General features: G+C 49.9%; 10 protein-coding genes across 10 annotated transcripts; 5 read left to right on the top strand and 5 right to left on the bottom strand.

Moving 5' to 3' along the window:
* Positions 1–241: 241 nt before the first annotated feature.
* BDV14DRAFT_208635 (uncharacterized protein) lies at positions 242–1214 on the top strand (the record flags this gene model as incomplete). The annotated part of the gene is made up of 2 exons (XM_073775449.1): positions 242–369; positions 422–1214. The coding sequence occupies 2 exons, from the start codon at positions 242–244 to the stop codon at positions 1134–1136; spliced, it is 843 nt and encodes a 280-aa protein (XP_073628632.1). The 3' UTR covers positions 1137–1214.
* A 250-nt stretch (positions 1215–1464) lies between these two features.
* BDV14DRAFT_54390 (Zn(II)2Cys6 transcription factor domain-containing protein) lies at positions 1465–2255 on the top strand. The gene has a single exon (XM_073776995.1). The coding sequence runs from the start codon at positions 1513–1515 to the stop codon at positions 2161–2163; it is 651 nt and encodes a 216-aa protein (XP_073628631.1). The 5' UTR covers positions 1465–1512; the 3' UTR covers positions 2164–2255.
* Positions 2256–3415: 1160 nt separating this feature from the next.
* Positions 3416–5469, bottom strand: BDV14DRAFT_199763 (uncharacterized protein; the record flags this gene model as incomplete). Its single annotated transcript, XM_073773351.1, has 2 exons — positions 3416–4853; positions 4946–5469. The coding sequence occupies 2 exons, from the start codon at positions 5467–5469 to the stop codon at positions 3416–3418; spliced, it is 1962 nt and encodes a 653-aa protein (XP_073628630.1).
* Positions 5470–6217: 748 nt separating this feature from the next.
* On the bottom strand, positions 6218–8047 carry BDV14DRAFT_189488 (major facilitator superfamily domain-containing protein; the record flags this gene model as incomplete). Its single annotated transcript, XM_073771206.1, has 5 exons — positions 6218–6490; positions 6562–6894; positions 6969–7119; positions 7197–7724; positions 7785–8047. The coding sequence occupies 5 exons, from the start codon at positions 8045–8047 to the stop codon at positions 6218–6220; spliced, it is 1548 nt and encodes a 515-aa protein (XP_073628629.1).
* Positions 8048–10267: 2220 nt separating this feature from the next.
* On the top strand, positions 10268–11249 carry BDV14DRAFT_172509 (glutathione S-transferase). The gene is made up of 5 exons (XM_073768595.1): positions 10268–10371; positions 10419–10572; positions 10637–10747; positions 10810–11001; positions 11065–11249. The coding sequence occupies exons 1-5, from the start codon at positions 10310–10312 to the stop codon at positions 11149–11151; spliced, it is 606 nt and encodes a 201-aa protein (XP_073628628.1). The 5' UTR covers positions 10268–10309; the 3' UTR covers positions 11152–11249.
* A 38-nt stretch (positions 11250–11287) lies between these two features.
* On the bottom strand, positions 11288–12402 carry BDV14DRAFT_172508 (pyrroline-5-carboxylate reductase family protein). The gene is made up of 2 exons (XM_073768594.1): positions 12251–12402; positions 11288–12186 (listed from the first exon to the last, which is right to left on the bottom strand). The coding sequence occupies exons 1-2, from the start codon at positions 12282–12284 to the stop codon at positions 11327–11329; spliced, it is 894 nt and encodes a 297-aa protein (XP_073628627.1). The 5' UTR covers positions 12285–12402; the 3' UTR covers positions 11288–11326.
* Positions 12403–12700: 298 nt separating this feature from the next.
* BDV14DRAFT_189485 (FAD-linked oxidoreductase-like protein) lies at positions 12701–14244 on the bottom strand (the record flags this gene model as incomplete). The annotated part of the gene is made up of 2 exons (XM_073771205.1): positions 12701–13520; positions 13571–14244. The coding sequence occupies 2 exons, from the start codon at positions 14242–14244 to the stop codon at positions 12701–12703; spliced, it is 1494 nt and encodes a 497-aa protein (XP_073628626.1).
* A 1427-nt stretch (positions 14245–15671) lies between these two features.
* On the top strand, positions 15672–16494 carry BDV14DRAFT_199758 (uncharacterized protein; the record flags this gene model as incomplete). The annotated part of the gene is made up of 2 exons (XM_073773350.1): positions 15672–15741; positions 16202–16494. 2 exons carry the CDS (start codon positions 15672–15674, stop codon positions 16492–16494), a joined length of 363 nt encoding a protein of 120 aa, XP_073628625.1.
* A 742-nt stretch (positions 16495–17236) lies between these two features.
* Positions 17237–18464, top strand: BDV14DRAFT_199757 (mitochondrial carrier domain-containing protein; the record flags this gene model as incomplete). Its single annotated transcript, XM_073773349.1, has 5 exons — positions 17237–17336; positions 17403–17512; positions 17584–17619; positions 17686–18359; positions 18437–18464. The coding sequence occupies 5 exons, from the start codon at positions 17237–17239 to the stop codon at positions 18462–18464; spliced, it is 948 nt and encodes a 315-aa protein (XP_073628624.1).
* A 221-nt stretch (positions 18465–18685) lies between these two features.
* On the bottom strand, positions 18686–20561 carry BDV14DRAFT_208631 (transmembrane amino acid transporter protein-domain-containing protein). The gene is made up of 5 exons (XM_073775448.1): positions 20335–20561; positions 20001–20262; positions 19739–19930; positions 19270–19664; positions 18686–19184 (listed from the first exon to the last, which is right to left on the bottom strand). Exons 1-5 carry the CDS (start codon positions 20482–20484, stop codon positions 18729–18731), a joined length of 1455 nt encoding a protein of 484 aa, XP_073628623.1. The 5' UTR covers positions 20485–20561; the 3' UTR covers positions 18686–18728.
* Positions 20562–22346: the final 1785 nt, after the last annotated feature.

The raw sequence follows: 22346 nt of genomic DNA, 5'->3' as shown, positions 1-22346 counted from the left end.
AGGAGAAGAAACTGAAGACTGGAAAGAAATGTCCAAGATGCGACAGCTTTATCCTGGTGACCGTCGGGAGCGCATCCGACGTGGATTTCCCCGCATCGCGACACAACAGCTGCAGTACCACTTTATCGCAGCAAACGGGAGAGGGGCCGATTGATTGCGTCGGTGAAAGCAATCAGTGACTAAAAAGTAGATATCTCGGTTTTGATCTGCCAGAGTCAACTGGAAGCAGAACTTTTGCGAGATGGAGCAAATGGTCGCAAGTGCAGGCGAATACTGCGGAAACCCTAACTGGTTGCGCCTGGGAGGAGACTTGACCGCGGCAACAGTGTCAGCTCTACTAGTTTCGCCATCGGTGACAATAATCGATAGGTATATCAAAAGTTCTTCTAGAGCAGAAAAGTGATAGCACTGACGATAGCAGAGCTCTCGTCGAAAAAGCTTCATATCACAAACCCCTCCTCCAAAGTCTCCGCTCCCACACCCGCGCTGCCCTCAGTCACCCCCGGAGCTTCCTCTTCTCACGCCCTCATGGCCACGTCTTCACCCTTTACGCAGCAACATACACCGTCGCAAATGGTACAGAGACCGTTACAAGACAGACACACCCAGCCATCTCCGACGCCTTGACCTTCGTCCTTACATTCCTCGTCAACGTCCCGCTCGGAGTACGGAAAGACATCCGCTTCGCACAACTCTTTGGCACTTCCAGTCAAATTGACCCGGCGAAGAAGCCTCTCCCCATACCAAAGAAGACAGGGTCCTCCGCCGCAACAGCTACCCTTCTCGTTCGAGATGCGATAACAATCTACGGCTCTTTCACGCTCGCGCAGCGCTGCGCAGACGTCATACCAGACTCACTAGCGACACATCCATACTCAAAGACGGTCTTCACGCAGATGGTCGTTCCTGTAATGTCGCAGCTTGCCGCGACGCCATTGCATCTTCTCGGACTGGACTTGTATAACCGGCAATATAGAGTACCGTGGCGGGATAGGGCAGCGGTTGTCTGGAGGGACTTGCCCTCTGCGACGGTAATACGGTGCGCGCGCATTATTCCAGCTTTTGGGCTTGGCTGTTTGGCGAATATGGGTTTGCGGTCTTACTTTCATCAGAGTGTTGATAATGAAATGAAATGATACATGACTTTGGCTTGGTCTGCAGTAGAATATACATCTAGCATTGATAGGGAAGGAGCGACTTGCAGCCGCTCCTACCTCTTTAGCACCAAGTATCTCCTATGAAGAAGAAGCGATAGGAAATTAACTAGGGAGGGAAAGAACACCTATCGCACCTTTCAAACGTGACAAACAATACAAATCATTCCGGGAAGAAGCAAAATGAGACATCGGGATCTGCTTTGTCGGGCGCTGGATAGAGTTGCCGCTTTAACCGTATAGTTACCTTCACTTTGTCCCTGATTTGTCATCATCATCATCCATTCTTCAGCTGAACTCACTTACATTCCTTTATTTAAACCCTGATTTCAACACACTTGCCAATAAATCTAGTACCATGGACAACAGAAGACGTCGAACGCGAACGGGCTGCCTCACATGCCGAGCCCGACGGGTCAAATGCGATGAGCGCAACCCAACCTGCGAACGATGCGAGGCTGCAAATATTCAATGCGCCGGATACGAGCGCCAACGACGTGTTGAACTCCCGCGGAGAAAGCGCACTCGCTCAGTTTCAGACGGCTCACTCACCGAGCAAGAGACTAATGCGCCCTCTCCAACTTTGCGCGCTGATGGCTTGCCTCTGGTTTGCCTCCCGAACAGCCCTGACCTTACCCAGCGGCCGCATGAGCGGGCACGGGATATCCTGGCCTACCACCAATTCTTGTTTCGCACTGTAGATACCTTGTTTTCCCCGGGTGATCTGTACTTCTGGAGGGACAGGCTCTGTGGAGAGACTTGGGAGACTGAGTACATCTATGACGCCATCATCTCGCTTGGAAATATGCACCGCGCTGTTGTGATGCTATCACAGCACAACGAGATTGATCAGAGCAGAGGCATGGACACGAAAGTGATTGCTGTTCGAAATTACACCAGAGCCCTAGAAGGACTGTCGGAAAACCTCGAACAAGCAAAGACATCAGTGTCTCTTTTAGTGGGCGTGCTTGTACTTCTTGCATACTTTGAGGTAAGACCTCAACTATAGATTCGGGCTTTGCTAAGATTATACAGTGCTTCAATGGTAATCTACCCGCTGCATTCCGTCACACACGTACGGCAGGCTACTATTTTCATGAGCTGTGCTCTGCCTTGCCCGCTCAAGATGGTGATATTGCATCTATTGAGTCTTCACTTCGAGACCTGGAGACCACGCTTCGTACAGCGCTACCGATGCCAGGGATGGCAACATTTAATCGCCTCCCTACGACTGTCTTTCTACCAGATTCCACCTCTGATACCTCGCAGTATTTGCTGCACATTGCGGCAGATGACGAGGAACTTCATAATCTCATCTGGAACCCAGCTGGCCCATATCTCAGCAACGTGTCGAGAACGAAAATAGTGAACTTCCATAACATGCTGATCAAGTGGAAAAATCGAAACAGTCCGATATTCTCGCGATTTGATAACGAGGACTGTTTGAGACCAGGAAAGATTACCTATCGGATGCTAGATCAATTCACATTTCCGCCACATCCACATTCGAATGTGACGGAAGAAGCCTGCCTTACACTCTCACTATACACTTTTTACAACATGCGTCTTATGTGGGCGCTCAGCATTTGCGGCGACAGAGAAAGCTCAGAGCTGAACACCTACTACTTTCTATACCAATGCTTGCGATTTGTCACGACATTTCTAGAAATCTGCACTTCCTCAAGGAATAACCGGCGACTGATGTGCGAGAGTATCAAGTCTAGCGTGGCAACTATGCTTCATGTTGCCGGCCACTGCTGTCCGAACCCAAGATGGGTGCGATGGACAGTCCATACACTGAAGGAAATCGGCAGCCATGGCCTTTTCGACGGCAACGCTTTTGCTACAAATCTAGACATTCTTCTTACGCTAGAAAGGCTAACCACCAATTCGGCTCTTGAGCGGTATAGATGTCCTTCACAACGCGCAGTATCAGTACTTTTTCCTCGGGCCGGCGGAAAGGATTTTCTCTCATATTATGGTGGGCCAAATGACAGTGTCGGAGAGAACTGTCTTTTAGGTATCGCAACCTGGTCAAAAGATTGCAATAGCTCTGATACCACTCTCGACTTAGTACCTGCTACACATGCTCAACCATTCAATTTCGAGTGGCTGTCAAGTCAAGCCGTCGTGAAGGAATGGATGAATTGGGCACAGAACTGGAAATTCGATCTAAACAGGGCACTTGCTGACCATATCAGCGGTTCCACCTGGTCTTAGCAGACTGTAATGTATTATCATGTTAACTAGATGCCTAATGATTAATAGAAGCCCTCCCTTTGAATCTTTCCATTCGGCACCCCAGCAGCCCGCAGACCTTCTACAGCCGCGTTCCCAAACCCATCTGGTCCACAGATCAAAACATCTCTCCCCTGGGAAATGGTCTTCCAGTACTCTGGACCCACCCGGCCGTTGCGTATGGATATGTGGATGTTTTCGCTCTCAAAGCTCTGGAAGTCAATGGTGATCGGGCTATGCGTGAACAAGTCCAGCTTGATTTTGACCGACATCGGGACATTTCTGAGCAGGTTTCCGACCAGCCCGAGCATTATATCAGGCTCTTTGGTAGATAATGCAAAGACAATGTCACCCCTAGCATTTTCACGGTGTCCCAGCGCCTCAAGCATCGCCAGAAAAGGCGTCATGCCAACCCCCCCAGCCACCCACAGCGCGTTGATCTCATTCCCGGCAAGAAAGAAGTCCCCTGTCACGCCAACAATATCTGTAACAACAGGCTCTCCAATTTCGATCCTCTCATCTAGGGTCGGAGACACCCATCTCAAGATATCAAATAAAGCACCTGTAACCGCACCACCCTTCATCTCCCTCATCGTCAACTCAAACCACGTTGCGTCCTGATCCTCATGCGCGCTGGAAACAGTCCACGTTCGAACACGATCATCGTTCAAAGACCCCGGCGCAGAATCCGCCATGTGCTGGTATACAGGCGGACCCAACCAATCCATGAAATCTAGCACGATAGCTTGCCCCGGTCTGATTCTCAGCGGACTAGACGCATCAGGTCCCGAAAGGATCTTGAATTTGAATACAGCCAGGTCGTCAGAGAGCTGAATCGCGCTATCGAGACACGCTTTGTGAGTACCTTCAGCACTACCCTGTGAATCCGCCTCCTCAACAAGATACTTCACCTTCGGACTATACGGGCTCCTTCCAACCACAGACCCAACCCTTTGCCTAACAGGCAAAGCATCTTTAACAAGTGTATACCCCGTCGTCTTAAAAACAACAACACAAGCATGCCTCTTCATGATTTCCATCGCCGGGGCTCCGATAAGAATCTTCGCGGTCCCTGTGAGATAAAGAACATCGCCGCTCTCAAAGTCAACGATCGTGAACCCCGCAACGCCACTCGCTTCAATGTTGCCCAGGCTCGACATGAATCTGTTCCCTGAATAATCTGGTAATATGATTGTGTGGCCGTCGCGGGGATTCACGCGGATGAAGCCTGGTAGGCCGCTGCGGGCGTTCATTCCTGCGTGGGAGGGGAACTTGGATGAGGTGGCAGGGGTGGATTTGTACAGGGTCGCGATGAAGATTGTGTCTGCTGCTGTTGTCATATTTGTTACTTCCTCTGGAAGCCGGTCGCCAGGTTGCATGTGTTGAACGTGGTGGATGAGGCGTGGGTTCGTGCTTGGGTAGGGGTCTAGGGTGCGGGTGTTGATGTATTTAGGGCAGTTTCTACACAATCCCGTCGGAGCCATTGTTTGTTAACCCAGTACTTTTCAAGAAGGCCAAAGAAGGGACGGGAAATTGGAAAGGTGGAAGCTTACCCAACAGCCTCATTAACCTCAAGACCAACAACAAACTCCGCATCATCCTCAATAATCTCAACCCCCCTTACCCTCCCCGCAAATTTATTCCGTCTCCTTGTACTAAACTCAATCCCCAATCCCGCCGTCAAGACCCTCTCTTCATTCCATATACCCTCACTACCCTCCTCATTCCCCTTCAAATCCCCAGGTAAACCCCTCAACATCTCGTACCAAGGATCCCCCCTCCATCCCCTCCCCCTTATCTCTAGCCGCCTCAAATCCCCCTTATCACCCTTCACAAACCCCACTTCCCCCGAATTACCAGCAGCAATACCCACCCACGGCCGACCAAATTCGTCGACGGCTGTCATGGGTATGAAGGGGAGATTAGACGTGTGGAATACCCGGTGCTGCTCGCGGAGTTGAGGCTCTATAGAGCGCCATTTGGTTTCGACGGCGGAGGAGAAGTTTAGTTTTTTGTGGAGGGTGCTTTCGCCGGGGTGCCAGCCTTGGATTCCGGGGGAGGAATGGAGGGAGGGCATTGGGTTTGTTTGATGGTTGGTGGTGGGTATGGATATAGAAGCCGTTTAGGTAGAGTGGATCTAGTATCTATGGGGTAAGTGCTTTTGGAAGTGGACTGGTTCGTTATGTTGGTGGTTGTTGGATGTAATGTCCGCGGGAGGTATATTTGGTCGTAGTACAGGTAGTGGAGGACGGTTATGGTAACCTTGTATGGTCAAGAAATATGGATAATATCAATCGTCGGAGACATCGGCGCAGCAGGTCCCTAGCTACATATTATACTTTGCAGATCCCATTGTTAGGTGGAGGCACGCTTACTGCAGGGCAGACGTTAAGGCAAGCGACAAATGACGCCTGCAGACTGGGTCGGGATCTGGGTTGGGTCTCGGCTATGTGGGATGAGCTGAAGAGTTCAAATCCCTACCTCGTATTCCTAAGTGACAACGGAGCAAACATCTGACAAAGATATCAGTCAGATTCAGGATCTAGAATTTGGTGTTTGTAGACGACTGGCTGGTTCTGAGTCGAAGGTCGTTTGCTCTTTTTTCTTCGACGTAGATTAGGCCTGTTAGTGAAGTCAGTGGCAGTCCGGGCTACAAAGTCCTCGGGCGATTCTGTTGCATACATAGTGGAAAATATACTCTTCAGATGTAATGGTTAACGTACAGACTTTGAATTAGTATGATTGATTCAGGTTGTCTGTATCGCGCGATCTATCTCTATTCAAGAACAAGCCTTTGAACCCATTGCCAATAGTATGGTACCCGTTTACTCCTTACTAACGCCCTGCCTCCCAATCCTCAAAAATGGCACAGAGAGACAAGCCATGACTGCAAGCGCAACAGAAACATAGAACGCTGCTTTATACGGTCTGAACTCATCTCTCTCACTCTCGAGCTTGGCATCTTCCTGCGATAAAATGGAACTATACACCGCCGTCGAAATACCCAGTCCAATCGTCGTCCCGAGCCGAATAAACATGTTGAAGATACCGGCAGCCAGAGACTGCTGGTTACTTGGGAGGGATTGCATCACGTACATCTGCGCCAAACAGTCATTAACATTAGCCTCACTCAGAACAAAAATAAAGGAAGAAGGAAGGGGAGACATACATTCGCAACATTAAACTGCAAATCCAACCCCAGCACATTCGTAACCAAGCTCGGAAATATAAAAGCCCAGTATATCGCATTCGGCCTCTGCACAACCAGCAACGTATTAGCGAGGACATACATAGCCGCCCCGAACGCCATGATGGCTGTATTGTTCACGCGGTGCAGGATATTCGCTGCGACGATGTTCGCTAGCACTGCGGATATCACTTGAGGCAGGAGCCGGACTGCGACGGGGAGCGGGGAAAGGTGCTGTTGTTCCTGCAGGAAGAGGGCGAGCCAGAAGTTTGAGGAGATTAGGGATGTTGTGCCGAGGAGGGTTGTTGGGATTAACTGGTTGGTATCATAATTGTTAGTTAGGGTTTTGATAGGGAATGGGTGTAGGATGGAGAGAGCGGGCTACGGACCAAAGCGAATATTGTATCTTTCCAGATATGCAGCGGCATAAGCGGGTGTTGGCAGTAATTCTCCCAAAAGATGAATGCAACGAGGAGGAAGAAGCCCAATATTATCATGGCGATGACATGCCCTGTTTTCCAGCCGTCTGAGGGACCAAGTCTAATTCAATCAGTTAGTATATGGATCTTCTCGCCATATATTCAACAAAGAGGGAGAGGTAGTAAATCTGGACTCACGTCAACCCAGTTGTCACCAAACCCACCCCAAAAACCGTCAAGAAAGTCCCCAAAAAGTCAAACCTGCTCATCGCACCCTCGAACCTCCTCTTAAACCCCTTATCAACCTCATAAGTCTCCATACCCCCGAGAACAACCCAGACCGAAATGATGGTAAGAAAAGCCCAAACAACAGCAAAAACCCAGAACCCAGCCCTCCACCCACTAACTCTCGCAGCAACACCCATGATAATACTCCCTATCCCGAAACCAACAGGTGTCCCGGCACTAAAGCATGCAAAGGCGAAATTCTTTCGTTTCGAGGGCTTGTCGTATGCGGCGCCTAGTATACCCGCCGCGGGAGGAACAACGAGTGCAGAGAAGAGACCAAGAAGACCAGCGACAATATCCATCCAGAAGGCATTTTTGGCGAAACCGAGTAACAATGCCGAAGCACTGAATCCTGCGCTTCCCAGTATGAGAAGCGATTTGCGCCCGAGGAGATCAGTCAGTTGGCCTAGTGGGAGCTGGAATGCACCGGCTGTTAAACTGCACTCTGTTAGGGCTCGCTCGTAGGTAAGGTATGGTAGAGCCTGGGCGAGAACGTACGTAGTAGCTGCGCTAATCCAAGTAATCTGCGCCTGGGACATGTTCAGATCTGCGCCTATTGAGGCCGTCACGATGTTCATTGCGCCTGTCACAAGACTGTTTGTTGCCATTGCGAGGGTTGCGAGGAGGACAAAGGAGATTTCGTGGAGGGTGCTTTTGAAGCAGGGTGGTCGTTGGCCTATGCCGGTTTTGAGGGGGGAGGGAGTAGAAGAGTCGGAGCCGGATTCAGGGTCCAGGGTATCTTTTGCTTCGGAGTTTTGCATTGTGATGGTGAAGGTCGATGGCTGATGTGAGGATTGAGGGTATTGGAATTGAGTGCTTGTATGCTGCTAGGTAGGTACTGTACGCGAACGGATGGCTTCGCCCCCCCTCTAAATCTCTGGACTCAATATAAACACATCTATACAAGAATACGTCAATCATTCATTAGTCAGTGTCAAAATACTCAAACATTCCAAATACGAAGCTTGTCGTTGCTTGATAATCCTGGTTGCAGGGGTTGATAGTAGAGTGATTTCTAAGCGAGCTAAGCGAGGCAAGTGAGATTGGCGAGATGAGGATTCGCATCGCGGATTCATGGATTTTGAGTTGACCTATCGCGGAAAGTTTACTTGCGGCTGATTCTAGCTAGATTGATCTTGCGTTTGCGAAGCTTTGTGTTCTGGGCGCTTCTAGCCTAGACACTGACATTATGTTGTTGTAGACCTGCCGGTGGGTTGTCAACGAAGAGCATTCGGTCTGGCGAGCATAGCGACGACTAAGCCCCCACTCTCTCTATATATATAATAACCCAGATACCCTGACATATCCTGTACGACATAAAGAACATAGATACAAAGTCCACCAGCCTGACCTTTCATTGAGCTCTAGTAGGTGAGCGCTCCAACCTCTGCGCGTATCGAGCACAACCAACTAACCCTACCTCTTCAAAGCCAACCAAACCAACCACCACAATGTGTTTCCAACCTACGCCCCCAAACACCCTCCCCTCCCTAAAACTCTTCTACTCCCCCGGCGCCTGCTCCTTCGTCCCCCACGTCGCCCTTCTTGAAGCCAATCTCCCCGTCGAAACAATCCTAGCCCGCGTCGGCTCCATGAGCGCCGAATTCACAGCTATAAACCCCAAACGCCGCGTCCCCGTGCTCACCATCGACAACGAAATTATCACTGAGATGGCCGCTGTCCTAACAGCAATCCATTCCCTCGCCCCTGGCGCACAATTATTCGGCAAGAGCACGCTGGAAACAATTCGCGTGTATGAGTGGTTGAATTGGCTGTCTACAGTCGCGCATGCACAGGCTGTAGGGAGTATCTGGCGGAGTGAGCGGTTTACGAATAATAAGGAGCATTATGGGTCTATTCAAGCCCGGGGGATGGAAGTTGTTCAGGAGGTTTATGAGAAGATTGAGGGGTATATTGCTGAAACAGAAAGGGTCTTTGCTGTTGGGGAGGGGTTTACTGTTGTTGATCCGTTTTTTGTGGTGCTTTATTGTTGGGGGTTTAGGCTTGGGTTTGATATGGGGGGTAAGTATCCGGCTTACAGGGGTTATGCGGAGAGGTTGTTGCAGAGGGAGAGTTTTAAGAAGGCACGGGAGGTGCATGTTGATATTTCGGTTTGACTTGGGCGGAGGGGGTGTCTTTAGCGAGAGTAGGGAGGTAGTATGTCGAGGTAGCTTGGATATGTGTTAAATGTGAAACTAGGGTTCTTTTAATTAGAAGACTTCGTAGCAATTGACAATTTACCGCTAGTAAGGCAGTAGCAAAGTGGCTCGGGCTCAAAGGTAGATGAGTAGGGCTAGGTAGGTACGACGTAAGCTGAAGGCGCGATGGCCGCGACTTCATTTTACTTCAGCCCAAAAATTCTTCTGCTACTTGATTTGTCTTCTCAATTATGAATTGTTCTAGGTCTTCTCTAATAGAAAACAAATTGCCAACAAAGTCTCTGAAAGGGCTACGGGCCGCCATCGCACATAGTCAGTCCTCAACCGCACTGAGACTCAATGTTATCTCAACTACCGTTGCAGGCCATGATTTCTGCAATCTCCGCGGAGCCTCGGTGGTTCGGGATTGATTAGTTTGAAGAATATGCAAACCCCTGCAAGCTCAGGGTCTACATGCCTTCCACCGATCGTCCGGTCTAGATTGCGGGGTGCAAGCTTACCACGGTTGGCCCGCTCAGCCGGTGGGATGCTTACTCCAGCTTACCCCAGCTGTTTGCATGTGTTGGCACCAGGACAAACATGCTAAGCACGATATTAATATAAGATTCTGGGAATTCCAAATGCCATTGTCCAATTATAAGTCCCCGGGCTTTGCAATTGAGTTGCACAGCTCAGCTAGCGTACAAGGACCTTGGGAACATGCGGTGCCGCATCTCATCCCGTGACTTCATCGTCATCGCCATTGCTGTTGTTTTGTATGCGATGATTAAGCATGGAGAAAGGGATCGTCTATATAACCCCTCAATGCCCCGCGCTGGTTTCTACACTCATCAAACAACAGATACAGATACAGAAGTATTCACAATGTCCCAGCCAACCTACCACTACCTCACCCTCGGACGACTCGGTCGCGGTGAAGTCCTCAAGTATGTCTCTTTTCTCAAGACGACAATAAATACTAACAACTTGAAAGCCTGTTCCTCAAAGACGCCGGTATCGACAAGAAGGACAGCTTCTACCCCTGGGACGAGACCTGGCCCGCCGCCAGCGAGAAATTGATCCAGCAGGGTCTGACCCGCACTGGTCTGCTTCCTGCGCTGGAGTACAAGGGTGGTATCTACAACCAGGTTTGTCGCCTTCCTTGGCTTGATATTATTCTTGATTGAGTGGAAAATTTACTTATGAAACCAGCACATTCCCACCCTCCGCTTCCTTGCCCGGGAACTCAACGCCTACGACGGCGAAACAAACAAGGAGAAGTACATTGTCGATTCTGTGGCTGACGTCTACATTGACTGGCGTGTAAGTTGTTCCTCGAGATCCGCACCTAACATTCCGGAGAATAATGTTGACAAGCGAAACAGTCGCAATGGGTCGCCTCCCTCAAGGGCGCATCAGCCGAGTACAAGGACACCGTTGTGCCCAAGTATTACAAGGTTATAGGCCAGTACTATTCTGAGTCTGCAGGACCTTATCTGCTTGGAGACAAGGTCACGTATGCCGATTTTGCGGTTTATCAGAGTATTGATAATGAGAGGAGAACGGGAACTCTGCCCGTGAGTTTGATTCTTTCTGCGCTGGGTGCTGACTTGCTTGGGTACATGCTAACGATAGTATAGGCTGAGCTCCCTGAATCGCTGGTCAAATTCCAGGAGGCATTCGAGGCAAGACCAAACATCAAGGATTACATCAAGGAGAACAAATAGCTTTCGAGAAGATTTTCTCGTCTATGAAAAACAGTTGAACCAATCTCAACTCAGGAAACCGAAAGTCCATCCAGGAATGACAATCGAAATGAACGAACAATATATTGATAAATCTATACCTATTTACACCTCCACTCTCCACCCTCATAATTTCTCTACCGTAATGGCTCAAGTCTCAAGGCCGCGTATCATTAAAATGCCCAACCCCATCCATACGTCTCGCAAGCGTAACAGCCTCCCTAACAGCCCTCTGGATCCCACCTCTCACACCCCTCTCCTCAAGAACCATAACCCCCCCAATCGTACACCCCTCAGGACTAGTCCCCTGATCCCGCAACTCCGCAGGACTAGTCCCAGATTGCATGATCGCCGCACTCCCGCTCATACTCTGCAGCACCATCCCCTGCGCCAGCGGCCGCGGAACACCAACGGCAACAGCGGCATCGACCATCGCATCGACTATAATCGCGAACATTGCGGGTGTGCTCCCTGCGACGGCGGTTGTAGCGTCAATTAGGGAGGGCGGGATATGTTGTGTTTTGCCGATGGAGGTAAAGATGGCATCTGTGAGGTCCAGATGGGATGCGTTTGGTGGTGAGACGGGGTTGATTTCGATTGCTGTGAGACTTTGGCCGACTAGTGCGGTTATGGTTGGTAGTGTGCGGATTATACTTGCTTTTTTCACTTTATCCTCTTGAGAGAGATTCGGCCCGTATAACGCCTCGTAGAGTTTCTCGACTGTCCACCCGGCCGCAACGCTAATAAGTAACTTGTTCCCAAGCGCGTCCGCGATCCCGTCCTGGCTAAGGCCAGAAGCAATAACGCTTGGATCTAATCCAAGGATAATAACATCCGCATTCTTGATTGCGGAGACATTATCGCCCTTTGAAATGGATAGGTTCTTGTTTATGTTCTCGGCGAATTGCGTGTTTAGACGTTGAGTTGATCCCTCGCTTGAGACGCACGCGATGTACTTGGTGAATAGTTGGTTTTCGCTGGCGAGGAGGGACTTGAGGATTGCGGTGCCGAGGTTTCCTAGTTTATATTAGCAACTGGTTTCTTCTGAGCTGGAGGGGTGTTGAAATTGCCCGGAGCGTACCGCAGCCTAGAATGCACAGTGTGCCGTGGGACATTGTGAGATGGGTATGTGTGCAATACACTGTTCTCTATCGGTGTAGCTAATTGATAAGAGAGAGGAAGAAAATATGCAAGTTGAAGGATCTCGAATGCATGAAATGTAGCTTTGCTATTTGATAGTACGGAGTAGATGAGGGGCAACTTTCTATCGCGGGGAACCGAACCGACCGGGAAGCGATCCGGTCAACGGGGATGCACCCGGTCTGTCTGCCTGCAAGATAATGCAGGGTGAGCTGGCTATCTTTACGATTGAACCATGGGACATTCTGACCTAGATAAGTAAGGATATACTGGATGGATACCCCAACTGGAGTCATCTGAGATAGATTGTAAGATAATGAATTGAAATGCTCGTAAATCATATTCATAATCATAGCGATCATAAACTAGCCCCTCTACCTACCTATACTACCTAAGAACTAGCCCCAAAAAAAGCCCTAACCCTCCTCCTGACCTCCCCCTTCAACGCACGATACTCATCCCCCGTTCTCCCCACCGCATCGCGATTCTCAATTGCCCTTCGAAGTAAATAGGCCAGGCATTCGCCTAGTCCACCCCAAGTAGAACACTTGTAGACCTGCGGCTCGTTCGCACTAGCACCGTTCTTGCCTTTCAGCTGCAACAGACTAAAGCTGACCTCATCGGACATTCCGTGTAATTGCGCAAATCCAACGGGGACAGTAGGCAGTTTCTCCTTCAGACGTTGTTGGCGGAGGTTGTGTGCGGCCAGGACAGATTCCTTATTGTGGCTTGCTAGGAACAAGTTGACGGAGGGGAAAGATTTGTTGTTTGATCCGAAGCCGCAGAGTTCCTGCCTCAACGCACCCTGCGCAATAGTATTATACGCCCTATCCGTATCCTCCTTCGTATCATGGATAAGACTCCGCTCATCAGAAGCAATGTATGCCCCCCTAACAAGCTTCAAACCCAATGTGAATCCCTCACCACTTGCAGCTTGAAGATGCCGCTCAATTGTAGCGGGTGTCTCCTTCAGATATGCCTGGTAGGTATTGTAGATTCGGGCCTTGCCGTCGACGTTATACTTCCTCATCAGGTCGAGGGTTACGCGGAGAATACCAGAGAGGAAATGGTGCGATTCGGCGTCGACGAGGATGCGGGCGCCGCGGGCTGCGCTCTTGGTGCAGATTTCGTCGAGGGCAGTTAGCATTTGGGGGGGTGGGAGAGAGCCTTGCGTGAAGGCTTCGCAGACGGAGGGCCCGGCGCCGGTTAGTCTGTAACTGTTAGTGCTGGTATTCGGTTATGATGGAAGAGGCAGACATACTTAAGAGCAAGATAGTCGTTCTCACTGAGAAGTTCAATTGTTTCAACGGTTCCCTTCCGCCACGCTTCAATCTGCTGGCAGAATGCTTCTCCTTCGCCTTCTGTTGCGTCAGATGCAACGCCCAGTCCCGTCGAGGTATTCGTCTTTGAGTCAAACACTGTCTCCTTCGCGTATGTCATGATCGTTCCCTGGAAGCCCATATCTGCAAGCTGTTTAATCGTAGCACGGACTTCATCGTGCGTCTCGCCAGCACAGAACTGCTTGTAGAAGGTTGATTTGAGAAGAGCATGCAGGATTGGATTCCGATCGACATTGAGAAGTGGACCCGCGCGGGGCTTGCAGAGGAAAGAGAGAGTATGAAGAGAGGGAAGAAGAAGGTAGGGCTTTGAGGATATAGTCGAGATAAGGAGGGAGCGGAGGAGGACAGATGTCGGGAGGGCAGAGAGAGGCGGGAGATTCGGTTTGGGTGTGGTAGATTCGCTAGACGGTCTTGTCTCTGCGTATGCAGATGTATAGCTTGACCGAACTGTCGAACTAGGAGTCTTTTGCTTAGAAGTGGAAGTAGAGTTGTAGTTGTGGTTGTGGTTGTTGAACGAAGATACACCCCGGGCAGGAGTAAACACCACAGTGACAGCCCTAGGAAAGGCCGGTTTCGATGCAGAGAGGAGAGCCATATTGACTACACTTCTCTTCACTTGAATTCAACTTGCAACTCAGAAACAATCCTTGTCTTTACATCTTCAACCACCTTCAGGCCCTTAAAGTATGTATAACTCCAACGCCACCCCTCTCGGCCTCGCTCCCGGTGACACACCCTCTATCTCACTGCGGGGTATGAACGATAGCCACAGATCCTCCACGATTACAACCAAAGTATGAACATCCCTATCGAGTCTGAGTTTCCTGTTACGTACGAACCGTGCTGAACCGTGCTTCGGAATCGCCGTGCTGGGCCGGTGCGTACCCCGCAGATAGAGGGCTCGGTCGTGGTGCCGACCCTATCTGGCTCGGCTGGGCCGTTGCAGGTTGCAGGTGGTACACTCCGCTTTGCATAAATAGATATATCTGTGATATTAGTGTTATGCTTGCCGGAGATGTGAATCTGTCTTTGTAGATTTAGTATCACTTTGATGTCTACGTCGGTCTAGCAATGCCTGAGTTCTAAGATTTGAAATATTGTTATACTGTAACTATTACTACACGGCGGCTGACACATACCACAGGTGGAGATAAGCTGTAAGGATCCTGACAGATACCCAAAAGAGAGGCTTCTATGATTACCTTATTGGCCGGAGGGATTGAAACTTGACCACTTGGTGATTCACTTGGAGACGGGGCGGGAGATTCTTCAGTCTACCTTGTAGAAAGCTAATACCCTCAATGCCTGAGGATGTTATCCCCGTGTTTCATGGGCCAGCTCATTAGTCGGTGCAATGTTGGGGACACTGATGTCCTTCTTTACCACCTGCGAAACTCGTCATCTCACAGCGAGGCCGGCCATCCTGCTTTGAAGCACGATAGAAAGCGTCTCAAGGCTACCATCAAAAAAGAGCAACGCTGTTTGAATAGTATGCTGGGAGAAAAATCAGGATATTATTTGCAGCACATTGTAACAATGACCAAGTTCTACTCGGCCATTGAAAAATGGATGGGATCTCCGCCGCGGAGGGTCAGGATGAGATGGCTGCAAAAAGTGTTCACATGGGGAGTTGTCGTTTCTTTGCCCTTGTTCCCTGTCATCTCTAGATGGGAGTGCTTACTGGGATAAAGGTTCTCGTTGCCCCGGTCTGCTTTTGGATTTGAGTGTGGAATGGTTGCATGAGTGTTCTTTGTCTCTGTCTTTCCTCGATCCGTGGCATACCACTGATAGATCAACGAGAGTTCAAAGACTAAATAGCTTTGATAGAGCAGGAAATCAATTAATAAATAAGGCTTAGAGGCCCATCCTCATCTCAAGGTGTTCAATTTTCCCTCATTTTCGTCGCAGTTTCCCTATTCGTGTTCTTATCCATTCTTCACTTCTCGTACTTTGACTGTCACTCCTTTCCCCCTTTCAATCTACATTCTGTCTTTCATTTTTAAATTGATTCTTCCCTTCATCATGAACGTATCAAAGCGTATGGTTGCCCTTTCCAAGCCCCATCGGAACCCTGACATCGACGAGGAACCCGGTTGGTACTATGCACCGGATGGAAATCGCTATTACGGTCTTGGGACCGTTGCTGAAAAAGGAATAACACACGATGGCTCTCTCTAGTTTCTTTCGCGTGAGGCCAAGCATGGAGAAGAAGTCTGACGGACTGTAACAGTTCTTTGACCTGCTCACCAATGAAGATATGCTGGAAGAATGCATGCCTCTCCCTATGGTCTACGCCACGGAAGATCGGCGCATGTATAAGCTCTCCAAGCTCACAGGATGCCCATAGGCTGGCGAGGCGAGTCCAGGAGATTGGATCTCTACGGATAATATGTCCTGGCGCGACATGGGCAGAGTTGTCATGTGCTTTCGTGACGCAACGGGATTCGCGTATTGCCGCGTCAAGCCCATCCCTGATAAACATAACGGGCATTATTTTTTCTTCAACATATACACTGACAGGGACATGCTTGATTACTAAAGACCGCGAGCAGCCTATACGGGCACCCCAGGCACGCAGTGCAATCCGGACAGGCGAGTCCCGGTCGAGACCGACTCCGAGTACAGTTGGTTTGCTGGCCTTCCTGATAGCGAGTATCATTTTCGAAAGCTCGGCGCCGAGGGCGCAGGTTGGTACCTCGCGCCTGATGGGCAGAACTATATCGGTGTTGGGAAAGTTATTGTCGTTGGCGTAAATGAGCACGGCCGGAAGTACCACCACGTGGAGCCAATACCCGGGAAGAAAGGCGGCGACTATGACTTTTTCCACCAGTTCACTCGCGAATGATTGATTTCTTTCTTCAGGAACCGACGGCCTGGTGAAGGGGGCCACGAGGCGGACTCGTGGGAAGGAGAGGAAGAAAACTCATTCCCTTTTGTCGCCGATGGCGCGCTTTTCCTCGCATTAAGGACATGCCGAAGATTGGCGAGGAGTCTCCTGGGCGGTACTATCCATCCAAAGCACCCAGGCGAGAGGTCTTTATTGGGGTTGGCAGGGTTGTAAAAACTGGGCTAACAGGGCGTGGTGGTTTCTTGTAGAGGTGGTGCCAAAGCCAGGTCACTGTGAGGGGCACTACCAGTTCTTTGATACTTATACTGGTAAGGATATGCCGGATGAGTATTTGCCTGCTGGGCATGTCCCGCAATCTGGGTCTGGTGCAAGGAGCCTCGTGGGGGGTATTTGGCCATTTTCTCTCGTTATAAACTGAGCCTGGAGCTCTGGAACTGTACCTATATAAATTCAGCAAGAAGAAGTAGAAAATGCACAAACACGTTCTCAATGGACGCCAAACAGGATAAACTTCCAATGATTGGACGTTACAACAGTCTCTCTTGGTGCATGCCCGATTTGCTCGGAAGCAAACCCCGCAGATAGAGGGTTCGGTTGTGCTGCCGACCCTACCTATCTGGCTCGGCTGAGCCGTTGCTATACTCCGCATGCATGGACAAAGATAACTGTGATATAGATGAGCTCCTTGCTGAATAGATTTTGTCCTCACTGTTGTATTGGTTTCACCGTCAAGTCCATTATGTCTGAATTCAAAACCTCCGCGCCTGAGCTCAAGGCTCCTGGTATGGTCAAGGAGTTTGTGGTTGGTGCTGCTGGGGGTGCGACGCAGGTGTTAATTGGTTCGTTTACATTTATTGTTTCTATTATATGGTACAATGGCAGGGCAGTAGTGTTGATATGAACAGGCCAACCCTTTGACATCGTCAAAGTCCGCATGCAAGTCCAGGCAAACAAGAGCGCTATACAAGTTGCTCAGAGTATCCTCAGGCATGAAGGGTTACTAGCTTTCTACAAAGTATGCACAAGCTCTTCTATTCTTCGCTTTCACGCCAAATGTGAGAAATTGCTGACAGAGTATCACCATAGGGCACATTGCCGCCCCTCCTTGGAGTAGGAGCTTGCGTACGTCCCGTCCACGCACTACCCTCCTTCCAATCCACATCAACTGACAAACTCCATGAACAAAAGATAAGCATAGTTTACTCAACATTCCACACAATCTCCGAGTCCATCAAATCCTCAACAAACAACCCTACCCTCTCGCCACCGCAAACCTTCCTAGCCGGTGGTCTCGCCGGCCTCGCAAATAGTTTCGTCTCGGGGCCGACAGAACATATTCGTATTCGACTGCAGACGCAGAATCAGAACCACCCAAGCACGAATGAAAGTAGACCCAGGCTGAGGCCAGGTGTCCTTTCTACAATCCGGTATATCCATGCTCGGTCTGGTTGGGTAGGGTTGTATAGAGGCCAAACACCAACTATGTTGAGAGAATTCGGGAGTTATGGTGTTTGGTTCTCTGTTTATGAATTCCTCCTTTCACATCTTGCCTCTCCATCTTCAGATCCATCTTCATCCTCACACTCATCCTCCCCTACCAAAGGCAATCGAGACCAAATCCCAACATACAAAATCGCCTCCTGCGGCATCATCACGGGCCTCGTTCTCTGGAGCGTCAATTACCCCTTTGACGTGGTAAAGAGCAAGATGCAAGCTGATGGATTCGAGTCTCAACAGCGCTATAGCAATATGAGGGATGTGATGAGACAGACTTGGAATGGGCATGGCGTGATGGGGTTCTATAGGGGGTTGGGACCGACGCTGGCTAGGGCTGTTCCTGTTAGTGCGGGGACTTTTGTTGTGTATGTTCCTAATTCCTTCTCTTTTTTTTTTTTTTCTCTTGGGCTTTCGATGGAGTGGCTAATTTATGGGGTTTTAGAGTTGAGATGGTTAGGAAGGTTCTTTGATTTGATGGTTGTGGTAATAGTTAGAAGGACTCGCTGCCTAGGGTACCTATACTCTATATAGGTCCACTAGTCGGGTACATGCGGATAACGAAGTACATGACAGACACGACGAGATACGACACAAATCCAAGATACATTCCTTAAAATCAATCAGCTCCAGATCCAAGTCCTTCACGTAGTCCTTCCTTTCCGTATCTCGCCAACCTATCTCGATCCCGACCTATCCAGCGACAGAGACCCCATACATATCTAGGAATCAACGCCTTATGAGGAGTTGGAATTATCCGCACAAGACCAAGCACTACTCCCCCCCGAAGCCCGATAACTATCCACAACACCAACAACACTTCCATAAGTCCCCGCAACCATACAGAACGTTCCAGCGCTAATAACAAAGATACACCAGACCACCATGCCAATCCACCTCTTACTCCCGCGTGTCAATTTCCCTGTCCCTTCAGGGTCGGCTCCGCCTCTGCCTGCCTTCCAATTATCATACAGCCACATGCACCCCATAGGCTGGAAGGACATGAGTGTTCCCAGCAATGCACCGACCAGCGAGACCAGCCCGTCGAAAACGGGGATCGCGGATGCGATTATGTATGCGATTATCGTTATGCTTGCTGTGCAGGAGAGCCATGTTATCCAGTGAATGGCGGAGTTTGAAGAGAGGTGCTTTGAGCCGCGGAGGATGCGGATGAAGAGGATTTTGGCGGGGAGCTGGAGCCATTCAGTCTTATTAGTACGCGTCCGATTCATAGAAGCATATTATAGGATGGGGTAGGTTAGGGTAAGGCAAACAAACATGAATAACCAACAACGTCGTAACAATCAACCCCGGCAACGCAAACCCATACGCCACCTTCTTCACCATCGCCCCCGCACTCCCCAACGCCGGAGAAGCAACATAGCTCCCGCAGAAATAGTACACTACTGTCCCGATGGTAATGTAGATACTCGTGACCCCGGACTGGCAGCACAGCAGGGAGCGCGTATAGTACTGCGGATCACGCATCTCCGAGACGATTGCGAAGAACGCGGGTGTTCCTGCGTATGCGAAGATCAGGGAGGACACGGCTGTGATTCCTTCGGTGAATGAGGGGTTGCCGATGATTTTGTAGTCTGATGCCCAAGGGCCGGGGGTTGCGGGTGCTGAGGCGGGGCGGTCTTGGATGCCGACGGCAATTGTTACGATCAAGACTGGGAGATTGCATTAGGGCTGCTCTGTTCTGTTCTGATGAAGGTGAGATGAGGATGGGAAGGAGGGGACTCACTAGCTGTCAGGATACAGAACAGCCCGCCCCAAGCAAGAAACCCCATCTTGCCCAACGTCCGAATACTCCCAAACACGAACCCAACAATAGCAGCAACAGCAACAAAAATAGCCGTGCATGCAGCATGCGTCGAAACAGCATTCAACGCAATGGAAATACTCAGCATTCCGGAGCCAGCGACGAAGATCCAGTCTGCACAGAACACGCTCGTCAGCCACACTCCAAATATCAACCACATAGAAAGAACAAGCACAGGACATACAAAGCACAAAAGCACTCCCAAAAAACGCCTTCCCAACCTTCCCAAACATCAACCCCCCCGCATCAGCAATAGAATAAACCTCGCGATGCCTCAACTTAAACACCCCAATCATGTAGTCCGACCATGTCGTAATGGCCGCAATGACAAGGAGACATATAAGGCCCGGGATAAGGCCCAGTGTGTCGAATGCCGAGGGGATCGAGAGCACGCCGAGCCCGATCTGCGTTTTCATCATTAGGGCCACGGTGCCGAGCCAGCCGACCTGCATGCACCAGTTAGTGTGGTCTTTTTGGTTGTATAACGAGGACGATTAAGATGGGTATGGATGGCCTACATCACGATAATTAGGCCCGCCCTCTGACATCTCGCCGAAGACGTCGTCGTGGGCGGCGATGCCGGGGTGGGACTGGACTTCGCCCAGCATGGAGGGGACTTGAACCAAGTCATCATTCTCGGGCTTCATCTTGGGAGCCTCAGTAGACATAATGAGAATAGAGTATAACAAATAAAATAGAATAATATTGAAACTGAAATGTTCCGACACCAAGGTCAACTTGAGCGGTGACCGGACAAACGGGGATAAAGGCAAGGGGCGGAAGCCCTTATAAGACATCTACACTTAGGGCCTAGTAGCGTCGTACAATCGAAGCTAGGGCAGAAAGAAGAATGGACTTGAATTGGGCTTGGACTAGTACACGTTTGGCAGTATGGGGCTATGCCTACTATCTAGGCGACTACGTAATTAGCTGGACATTCGGCAGTCATAATCTGGATACTGGGAAGTGGAAACTGGAGCCGTCTGGGGCCGCGGGAAACGGGCAGTGTTGAGGTCATACCAGGCCTGAACTTGCTGATCTGGTATTATCGCTGAAGTCGGGAGGGTCGCCGTGTGCGTTATTTCCTGGTACCGGGAGCGGTGGCGATGCGGGGGTGGATCGTCTAGCGGACTCGTTGTGGAATTGGATTTGCAGAGATAGGATAGGTAGGCAGAGCAAGGCCGGAGAATAGCCGTGGTAGATACCAGAGTCAACAACTCAATGTCTACGGAGGCGTGCACCAAAAGCTTTTGCGCGGCGCTTGGCGTTTTGACCTGGTATTGCAATAAGGACCTACATACTAATTTCTATGGCAACGGTCATCATGGTACATCCCTTTTTGCCAAGAAATTGATATATAAAGTGTTTGCTTACTGCTTCACCCCTCAAGCAATTATTCTCTTACTTCCTTGTACTCTTGAAGCTATCCACACCGCTTCTCTTTTTAATTTAACGCGATCTCTGGTGTTTTAGAAAGCTCATTTAATTGCCTCTGCCTTGCTCGTCCTCTTCCTCCGCATCACTGGCTTTTCACGATGCCTCGCAATGGCTTTCATCCGACGGAGCTCCGCGTTCAAGTCCTTACCTTACAAGCAATTGGATTTAGTACAGAGAGGATCTCTCATCTTCTGAATCTCTCTCCTCGTACAGTCCAGAGTATTGTGAAGAAGGGCAGGGACCGTGGCTACCGCCCGGAGGTAAGCCTGCGGGTAAGTCTTGAATTCGTAGAGGATAGCAAGCGCTCTGGGCGACCTGTTGAGATTACTGAAGCTATTCAGAACTCTGTTATTACTTCGGTGACCGCGGATCGTGCAGGGCGTGAGAAATCCTCTGAAATTCTTGCATACGAAGCTGGTATTTCTCATTCTTCTGTTCTACGCATTTTGCATTCTCATGGACTTGTCATTGCAAAGCCTTCTTGGAAACCTGGTCTAACTGAAGTTGCTCGCCATAGGCGTCTTGAATTCTGCCTTGCCCACCAATACTGGACGATTGAGGACTGGAAGTGCGTGATATTCACCGACGAGACCGCCGTGGTTCTCGGCCACCGCTGCGGCGCCGTACGGGTCTGGAGGACCGTGGAGGATCGCCACAGCAGGTCTTGTGTACGACGGCGATGGAAGCAGAGTTCTGACTTTATGGTATGGGCTTGCTTCACCTGGGATCGCAAGGGCCCTCTTCGCATTTGGAAGCCAGAGACCGCTCAGATGAGGAGAGATGCTGACAAAGTTATTGATGACATGAATCGCCTCTCTTTACGTCAGAAGCCTGGTCGCCAGCCTCAATGGTGGTGGAATGAAAAGAACGGCAAGCTATCCCGTAGGGGCAACGGCGGAATCGATTGGTACCGCTATCAAACAGTTTGGATACCATTTCTATACAATTCTGCATACAAACATGATCCAGAGGTTTGCTAATATGTCTATTTCCTTTACAGGAAGTCCTTATTCCTCACCTTATTCCATTCGCCCAAGAATGCATGGTTGAACGCCCGAATACCATTGTACTTGAAGATGGTGCCCCTGCCCAC

Source organism: Aspergillus stella-maris (assembly GCF_047715825.1).
Source record: "Aspergillus stella-maris strain CBS 113639 unplaced genomic scaffold BDV14scaffold_24, whole genome shotgun sequence".
Taxonomy (NCBI): Eukaryota; Fungi; Ascomycota; class Eurotiomycetes; order Eurotiales; family Aspergillaceae; genus Aspergillus; species Aspergillus stella-maris.
Note: the sequence above shows the minus strand (reverse complement) of the source record. Positions and strands in the feature narration are given on the sequence as shown.